Source organism: Capsella rubella, unplaced genomic scaffold (genome assembly GCF_000375325.1).
Source record: "Capsella rubella cultivar Monte Gargano unplaced genomic scaffold, Caprub1_0 scaffold_5, whole genome shotgun sequence".
Classification (NCBI taxonomy): Eukaryota; Viridiplantae; Streptophyta; class Magnoliopsida; order Brassicales; family Brassicaceae; genus Capsella; species Capsella rubella.
In genome coordinates, this window is record NW_006238919.1 from 9,960,912 (window position 1) to 9,969,870 (window position 8,959).

At 37.2% G+C, this 8,959-nt stretch overlaps 2 protein-coding genes and 1 pseudogene across 2 annotated transcripts; 1 reads left to right on the top strand and 2 right to left on the bottom strand.

Moving 5' to 3' along the window:
- Positions 1-23: 23 nt before the first annotated feature.
- LOC17887000 (serine/arginine-rich splicing factor RS2Z32) lies at positions 24-2,497 on the bottom strand. Its single transcript, XM_006293001.2, has 7 exons — positions 2,400-2,497; positions 2,014-2,128; positions 1,474-1,513; positions 1,262-1,357; positions 969-1,162; positions 778-879; positions 24-544 (listed from the first exon to the last, which is right to left on the bottom strand). Exons 2-7 carry the CDS (start codon positions 2,118-2,120, stop codon positions 232-234), a joined length of 852 nt encoding a protein of 283 aa, XP_006293063.1. The 5' UTR covers positions 2,121-2,128; positions 2,400-2,497; the 3' UTR covers positions 24-231.
- A 322-nt stretch (positions 2,498-2,819) lies between these two features.
- LOC17885467 lies at positions 2,820-3,866 on the top strand (annotated as a pseudogene).
- A 406-nt stretch (positions 3,867-4,272) lies between these two features.
- LOC17886676 (proline--tRNA ligase, cytoplasmic) lies at positions 4,273-7,406 on the bottom strand. Its single transcript, XM_006292357.2, has 12 exons — positions 7,213-7,406; positions 7,031-7,120; positions 6,788-6,904; positions 6,522-6,709; positions 6,288-6,354; positions 6,036-6,158; positions 5,792-5,944; positions 5,428-5,712; positions 5,021-5,239; positions 4,836-4,929; positions 4,584-4,762; positions 4,273-4,477 (listed from the first exon to the last, which is right to left on the bottom strand). The coding sequence occupies exons 1-11, from the start codon at positions 7,378-7,380 to the stop codon at positions 4,698-4,700; spliced, it is 1,569 nt and encodes a 522-aa protein (XP_006292419.1). The 5' UTR covers positions 7,381-7,406; the 3' UTR covers positions 4,273-4,477; positions 4,584-4,697.
- Positions 7,407-8,959: the final 1,553 nt, after the last annotated feature.

Consider the following 8,959-nt stretch of genomic DNA (forward strand, 5'->3'; position numbering starts at 1 on the left):
AGCAAAATAAATGACTCAGAGAGAACTTTATAAATTTTTGTTTATTACCAAACAAATTTATGAAACGTAACATAGCAGAGTTGGAGAGTTGTCTAAAAGCAAACTAAATGAGTATCAAAGAAAGCAGATCCAAGTCACACAACAAAAAGGAATGTATCAAGCAGAAAGAAAGGGAAAGGAAACAACATCCATCGGTACACAATGCTACATTTGGCTTTAACCTGTGAGCCATCAAGGTGACTCACTGCCTTTAGGAGAAGCGCGGTTAAGCTCAGCCTCATCATCAATAGGACTCCTGTCTTGACCAAGTACAACAGGACTTTCATCACCTCCAACAACGGGACTCACAGAGCTCCTGCCGTTACCATTCTCTTTTGGGCTACCATCATAGTCTGATCCACGCTTCGGGCTCGCATCTTTCACTCTTCTGTCAGGACTCATGCTTTGGTCCCTGCCTTTGGGAGATACAGATCGCTCCATTGCCTTGGGACTGTGTGATCGGTCCTCCACACTTCTCTCTCTTCTCACTGGAGATCGCGATCGACTGATGAAAAGAGAAGTAAAGAGTCAAACAAATGGCATAAGCCAAAAAAGTTAGTGTATAATTAAGAATTGCCAACATGAGAACAACTAGCATATACTTGAAGATTAACACAATCCCAAAAAAAGCTCAGACCCACAAAAAAATCGCATTCTAGGCAAGATTTTGGCTTCTCTTTTGTATTCAATATTTGAATTTATGAAACTTTTTTCCAGAAGTCCAAATTTGCCACCAACCTGTAACTGCGGCCTCGACTGTAACTACGGCTACGACTTGGGCTCCTTCGGCGGCGAGGGGAACGGGATTTTACTGGTGACCTGGAGTAGCTTCCACCCTGCCTGGAGTATTATAATCCAAAAGAGATATGAGAAGAAGCTTAAAGGATAGATGGAACAGTGCAAAAACAAGGATTCAAAGATTTAGGTACCTGGCCTTCTTTGGACTAGGACTGTTTTTGCAGTTTCTCTCAATGTGTCCTCTTTCTCCACAGCGGTAGCATTTATTCTTCCAGTCTCCTGCTGTGCAGTCACGGGCCCAATGACCATCAACACCACAATTAAAACAGCGACCAGAACCAGGAGGTGGGCCTCTGCTACCATTATCCCGAGAACCACGAGGCGCCTATCATAATTTAAAGAGGTTGACAAGACATCATCAATTATTCATCCAAATCATTAAACCAATGGAAGCATCATTAGTATAGAGACACAATTAACTAACCCCTCTGGATGCCTCCACAGTGATGCGACTTCCATCGAAGTCACGTCCATCCAAGTAATATCTTGCGTCATCAGCATCACGAGGATCACTAAATTCCTGTTCTCAAAATATGAGGGCCAATGATAGATGCATAGTATATAAATATTTGTGTGCAAATCTAACTGGAGAAATTAAACCCTTAACTAAAAAGAAATAGATATTATAAAACTTACAACAAAGGCATAATCGCGCTTCATATCCACATCTCGTACTCTGCGGAAATTGTTGCCAGAAAATCAAGCCCATCATTACTTAAGGTACTCCCAAACACCATTTTTGAGATTTGAGGCCAAATCCATTAAAAACATGCAAAAAATCAACAAACAAAATCGCCGATGCACCCTCTATACACCAGACGAGAATTTCCACCAATTACACCAAGTCCACCCATTCATCAAACATCTCCAGGTTAGGCAAACACCATAAACCTTCAACAAGATCATTCAAGTTAAAGAAAAAAAAGAACACTAAACCTAGAACAAGAATTTCCCCGCATGGATGAAAGAACCAATGCAAACTTATAAATGGCAAAAGAAGTGTATTAGCATCCCCTTTAATTCTAAACCCCTGCAATATCAATGCGTAATCATTCCAAATTCACACCAAAGAACAATAAACAGCAAAATAAAGAAAAATTCAAACACTTTTGTCCCCAAGACACAGAAATCAAAATAGGACAATCAATTCAAGACGATCAAATAAAGATTCTTTACCTTCCGTATCTGCTAAAAAGACGTTCAAGATCCCTGGTACGAGTTCTAGATGATAAGCGGCCAACATAGAGGCGAGTGTTTCCATAGCGGTCATCATAGCGAGGCATTGTCAAAGCTGCAAAAAATGTCAGCAGCGCAATCAATCAGGCGCATCTACATATCAACAAAAACTCACAAGAAGAATCACAGCACTAACTCAGACCTATTTGAACAAGCCCATGAGAAAAAAATAAAAATTCGTGAAGAAATAATATGAATCCCTAATCAGATAGGCAGAAGAAACCTAAAGAGAAGGAAGAAGCACGAAACCAATTGGAATCTCAATCTACAGAGCGAATCACAATAAATCGAAACCGAACATATCCAATTACATAGATCTTTCATACCTGGAGACGGAGACGGAGACGAAGAAGGAGAGTGCGAATCGAAGTAACCCTAATAATTTCGAAACGAAGGAAGTGAACCGCGGATACTGCGACGATAAGTATTCAACCCCCTTATCTTTATAACTTGGAAACCGACGAGATTCAACGGTGAAGATTCGTTTGGAGTTTTTACAGTCAACGGTCTGGATTTAACAGCGAGATAAACGACGATGTTTCCGATATAGAAACTGTACACGTCATTAAGATGTTTCCTATATTTTACTGGGCCTACTATTACAATTCTCAAGCCCATTTATGCAATTTTGGCTAATGCAATTTCATACAACAGTTTCAGAATATAAACAATTTGGAAACTGCATACTGCTCCGAATCTCAAGCATTTTCTTTGGCGTTTGTTATCGGGGGCTCTTCCTACGGGTGCTACAATGAAAGCTAGGCATATAAATCAGTTTTTTGTTTGTCGTCGTTGTTGTTCTACAGATGAGTCGATTGAGCACTTGTTTTTTGGTTGTACGTATGCGCAAGCTGTTTGGAGGGGATCGGGTATTCCTGTGAATCGTATTTTGGATCCTACTATATCTGTGGAAGATAAAATTCAGATTTTCTTCACCATGAATGCAGATCAGAACCATAGACATTTTCCAATCTGGATTTTATGGAGGTTATGGAAGTGTAGGAATATGCTTCTCTACCAATGTAAATTCTTTGATTGGAATTATTGTTTACGACAGGCAAAGCGTGATGCTATTGAATGGTATGATGTTCTTATTAAAGTTGATTCTTTACATATGCATCCAAGACAGCATGACAGGTTATTGAATACTCATTCAAAATGGCATCGTCCGGATCAGGGTTGGATTAAGTGCAATTACGATGGATCTTATATCAATGCAACAGTTAAGGCTAAGGCAGGTTGGATTTTTCGTACTACTACGGGTGTTTATGATGGCTCTGGCCATGGTATTGGTTTGTGTACTAGCTCTGCTCTTGAGAGTGAACTTCAGGCTGTTTGTTTGGCTCTGCAACATGCTTCGATCAAAGGTTAGAAGAATATTCATTTGGAGGGTGATAATAAAGAGGTGGTGTCTATTCTTCAAGGTCTTTCTCAGAATTTTGCTGTGCTAAACTGGATTCGTGAAGTGAAGAATTGGAGTCGACATTTTGATAATATCAAATACAGTTGGATTTCTAGAAGAGGAAATTCCTGTGCTGATATTTTAGCTAAAGCTCCCTTACCAAATGATCTTTCTGTTTATTACTATTCTTATGTTCCTCATTTTTTGATTCAGCCTTTGTACAATGATAACATTTGAATTTCAATAAAGCTTTATGTGTTAAAAAAAAAAAAAAACAATTTGGTGACAACAGAGTATATATAACTACTTTAACCAAATTTTCAGAGGCTGCTTGTGCCCGCCAAAATTCAAGCAATAGGTCCATCCTCTACCTTCTTCGTACCCGTTGCCATGATCCTCCTCCTTTCCCGTACGGTAATGGCGAAACCAAGAAATATAATTAGAGACTTTTAAAGCATAATTAAAGAAGAAGGGAAGAGGAAGAGGAAGAGGAAGAGGAAGAACAACATTCGATGATATCTAAGATGTCTGGTGATACCTCATTCCATGTTCTGTTAGGACGAGACAAAGAGGGTCACTGAGAAAGAGATAAGCCAGAAAGCCAAATGGAGAAAGTGAGAGAAACTAGTAGTATTCTGTTTATGAATTGAACTCTTTTTTTTTTCCGTCGACAGTATGAATTGAACTCTATGGAATCAAATTTGTTTTATTTATCTTTGTGAAGGAAACAGCGTATTTAATGTGATCCGAACCATAAATATTTTATAGAAAAGAAGATGAGAGAAATTGACATGGAATTTTCTCACATCGAAGATTAATTGATTGATTCTGTTTTCAGAGAAAAAGGGTTTTCTGGATAAAAATATTATTCAAGGATATATAAGTCAATGTTGGTTAAAAACAAGGTCATCAACAGAACAGAGCTTTATAGTGAAATGAATCATCAGGCACAACAAGAGAAGCAAAACATCTATTACAGGCTTTCCTGAAGCAACAGAGCTCCTGCAACAAAACATACTGTGCTTAGTTAAGCTTAATAACATTTGAGTTTCAATATATATATCCCATATAAGTATCAAAGAAACCGTAAACCTGAGTTGTGACCTACCTTCTGGATACTTTTTCGCCAAAAAATATCAAATCAAAGCACATTGCACTTGAGGGAGTCTTTACAAGCCCAAAGTAAATTTCATGAATTGAACCAAACCATGATGAACACTTCTTAGTAACTCCTTCCCCAATACGTCCATTTCTTCGCAGGCTTTCCTGAAGCAAAGCAGAGAGTGCCTGCATCGAAAACATTGAAACTTCGTAACCATTTCTCAATATAGATTAAAATTACAGGGTCTATGTCACTGACCTTCAGGGAGTTCTGGCTGATCAAATGGAGAACAAAGAGTTTTAGCTGCTCCAGTTTCCCCTTTCGTACGTGCCTTAACTTCTCTCTCCACTTCCTGCAACAAAATTAATTTGTAAGGGGATAACAATTGCACTCTCTCACTTTTTTATTCCAAAAGCTGGAATAACAGTTTTGTTGTAACGTACCTCTTCATCGCACCAGGGAGCTAAGATGAGTTTCTTTTCGTTAAGAGCTTTGATAAACTCATCCCAAGTCTTAATCTCTTGAACACATGCCTCCCTCTTTTGCTTTGCTACTTCATACATGTTTTGCTGGATCTTCGCAAGCAGTTCCTTAACATGTTCGACTAAGTTACCTCTTGGTATATCTGCCTTAACTCCGTTGTCACGTCTCACAGTTCTAACCTATCGTGATGCAAGCCAGAGATAAAATGAATTCCGTTTAGCTAAATTAAAAGTTTACATATTCAAACCAAACATCACTGTCTCCTCAGCTAACCAAACATCATTACTAGTTCTGAACTATGGGGATGCGAACCAGATACTTCACTACTGTATGTCAAAAAAATAGAGGAGATGTTCCACCGACTGACCTGATCATTTTCTAGATCTCTGGGTCCAATCTCAATTCTCAAAGGAACACCCTTCATTTCCCAGTTTGAATACTTCCATCCAGGAGAGTAGTTGTCCCTTAAATCTTCCTCAGCACGAATCCCGGCTTCACACAAGGCAGATACAATAGCAGTACAAGCATCAAAAATTCCTTGGGTATTAGCATCTTTGTAGGGCACCGGAATCACAATAACTTGCACAGATGCAACTTTAGGAGGGAGTATCAGGCCTTTGTCATCTCCATGAGTCATAATCATCACTCCAATCTATACAAGGTTATTAATTAAAAATGTAACAGTTATAGAGCGGATGAGAAAAGACTATCTAAGTAATTCAAGTATTTACCGTCCTAGTACTGTAGGCCCATGAATTCTGCCACACCATTGCTGTCTCTCCTTTCTCATTCTCATAGTTGATCTCAAACATCTTTGCAAAGTTTTGACCCAAACAGTGAGAGGTTGCACCTTGTACACCACGACCGGTGTTGGGAATGAAAGCCTATAAAATCGAAGGTTTAATTATTCATAACGAGTAAATCCGCAAGAAAAAAAAGATTATGTCTCTGAAACAAAACAGAAAGATTACATACCTCTACACTTGTCGTGTACAGTCCCCCAGCAAACTTCTCATTTTCACTCTTCATACCTTTAACAACTGGGACTGCAAGATACTCTTCATATATACGACGGTAAAGCTCTAAAATTTGAAGGACCTAAGACAATAGAAACAGTATGATGAAATGATTTCTCCTAAAATGTTGTTGAACTGCTTAATATAACCCTTGTTTGCAGGAAAAAAAAAAGGGACAGATTGGAACACATGCAAAAGTTTGTAAACCAACCTCTTCATCTGCTTCTTCCTTTGTGGCGAATGCAGTGTGTCCTTCCTGCCAAAGGAACTCACGACTCCTGCAATTAAATAGGTTAGGAAATAAGCTATGGAAAGAAAACCTCTATGTCGAAGATTTAAATCCTCACCAAGCCGAATATTTACAACAAAATCAATGACTAGCTCAAAAAGAAAAGTACTAACATGATGAACAGAAAAAGTAGAAAGGAGTATATGAATTACATACCGGATAAATGGGGTTGGGTTGCTGAACTCCCATCTAACAACATTGCACCATTGGTTCAGCTTCAAAGGCAAGTCACGGTGCCCCCTTATCCACTTGCTGTAATAAGGATACATCACTGTCTCACTAGTTGGACGAATAGCGATTGGGACTTCCAAGTCAGATTTACCAGACTTTGTAACCCAAGCAACCTAACCAAACATTCAAGTCTGTCAAAAGAAGGCCTCTTTGTCACAAGGACAAACCTCTACGATATAAGAGATACACACCTCTGGGGCGAATCCCTCAATGTGGTCCTTCTCCTTCTCTAAGACACCAGGAGATACAAAAAGAGGGAAATAGCAATTCTTGACCTTCATTTTCTTGATTTGCGCATCAAAGAAAGTCTAGAAATGGAGCATGGAAAAATCAGTGAAAATGAAATGATAAAACTTCTTTAATTCCCACTCTTGAATCAACTTCATATCAATATGATTGACTTAAAATACAAAAAAAGAAAGGATGATACTCACTTGCATAATTTCCCAAATCGCCATTGACCATGGCCTAAGAATATAACATCCAGAGATATCATAGTATTCAATCATCTCGTGTTTACAAACCTGGACAAACATAAAGAAAAGCAGATGTCATATTAACCAGTTTGGGACAGAAAAATAATGTGAAAACAATCATCTTGAGCATATAAACAAACCTCGGAATACCATTCCCCAAAGTTCTCATCTTTCTTAACGCTAAGTCCAAGACCAGTTTCCTTCTTGACGTCCTTCTTCTTCTTCCCACCGGGAGCAGCCGTTGCACCCTTTTCTTTGACAACTTTTTCTTTTACAACCTTTTCTTTTTTTTCACTTGGACCAGCCATTTCAACCTTCTTCTTCTGAATGCATTAACAACAAAAGCGAAATACATTTATAATCAAAGTAATGAAATCAAGGTTTATCACCACCAAGTTAATGAAATGGACTAGTAAATGGCAGGCTACTTCGAGATATGTGATTCGATTGAGATTTCAGTCAACGAAAATTGAGTTACTCTCCACAGAAGATAGATCAACAATGAAAAATCCCATGTAAAAATGAACAATAAATCCCAAAAGATAAACATATATATTCAGAGGCGAGAAACAATTCGTGAGGAAAGTATTGGAGGTTGCTGAGTTCGGTTATCGATGGTTTTCGACCGGTTCACTAATTACAGCCTATAAGAAACATATTGTCTATCGTCTCAAAGTCAATAGCTCCGCAACAGAAGCTTATGTAGTTGTAACAATGTTAGATTCTCCTAAATCTTACATTTCGGTTTACTCTATATATATTTCTTCACTTCACAATGAATATACAGAGAAATCCTTTGATACTGTTTGTTTACACTTTACAGTAAGAATATAAATAGAAACCAAACTCATCCAATTACATAGATCTTTCATACCTGGAGACGGAGACAGAGACGGCTAAGGCGACGAAGACGAAGAGTGCGAATGATAAGTCTTTGGGAACTGTACACGTCATTGAGATGTTACCTATACTTTACTGGGCCTAATATTACATTCTCAAGCCCATTAAAGAGTTACTTAAAAATATGGAAGTTTTTGTATTAATTACATACTAGGCCCGGACCCGCGCTACAGCGCGGGGGAAAAGTGTGGGTTTTTACTTTTTCCGAATTACGTAAACTTTTAACTGTTAAAATGGATTGTTGGTGTTGAATGTGACAAGTATGAGAATATGTACTATCATGGATGTGTACTTCGTCACGTATGCTAGGTTCAGATCCGCGCTACAGCGCGAAAGAATATTTTCAGGTTTATTTTATTTTAACGTTTTTTGTCGTATGTGTTATTATTTCGCTCATTTTAGTATCAACAATTATTATTTCGAAATGTATATTTGGTTTCAATTCTTTGAGAAAAGTGTGTTTTCGGAAATTACATATAATATTTTTATAAACTAAATAAAAGAACGTTTATTAAACAAATTGTATACTCACAATGTATGTGGTGACGAACCAATCAGCAAAAACCCGTGTATTTTTTAAAAAATCATGAAAATATATGATATTGAAAAATTATGAAAATCATGTATATACATGTATCACACAAGAACATATGAGTTTGAAAGATTTGTATATACTTGTATCCTATAAAAATAAAATAAAAATATTAATATACTTAATATTGAATAAGAGACCATAATATTCTTGTTATTCATTTTCCTTAAAATATTTAGAACATTTTAAGGAAAATTCAGAATTTAAGGTAATTTATTTAAACTAACCTATGGAATATATTCTTTATGACTGATTTTGTATTAGTAGTGATTCGATGATTAATAATTATAAAGATAAAATATCGTTATTAAAGTATTTTTAGTTAATTACAATAATTATCCTAAAATTTTAATTATTTTTTTTGTATCCAAAATATTTCGTATTACTCATTGAAA

Bases quoted from the DNA above. Each gene is read 5' to 3' on its own strand.
- LOC17886676 (XM_006292357.2), bottom strand. From the start codon at position 7,380: ATGGCTGGTCCAAGTGAAAAAAAAGAAAAGGTTGTAAAAGAAAAAGTT. The intron at 7,121-7,212 runs GTTTGTTTATAT...ATGTTTGTCCAG, and splicing joins TTGGGGAATGGTATTCCGAG to GTTTGTAAACACGAGATGAT. The intron at 4,930-5,020 runs GTACGTTACAAC...ATTTTGTTGCAG, and splicing joins CTCCCTGGTGCGATGAAGAG to GAAGTGGAGAGAGAAGTTAA.
- LOC17887000 (XM_006293001.2), bottom strand. From the start codon at position 2,120: ATGCCTCGCTATGATGACCGCTATGGAAACACTCGCCTCTATGTTGGC. The intron at 1,163-1,261 runs GTTAGTTAATTG...AAATTATGATAG, and splicing joins CTGTGGAGGCATCCAGAGGG to GCGCCTCGTGGTTCTCGGGA. The intron at 545-777 runs GTTGGTGGCAAA...TCTTTTCATCAG, and splicing joins AGTCGAGGCCGCAGTTACAG to TCGATCGCGATCTCCAGTGA.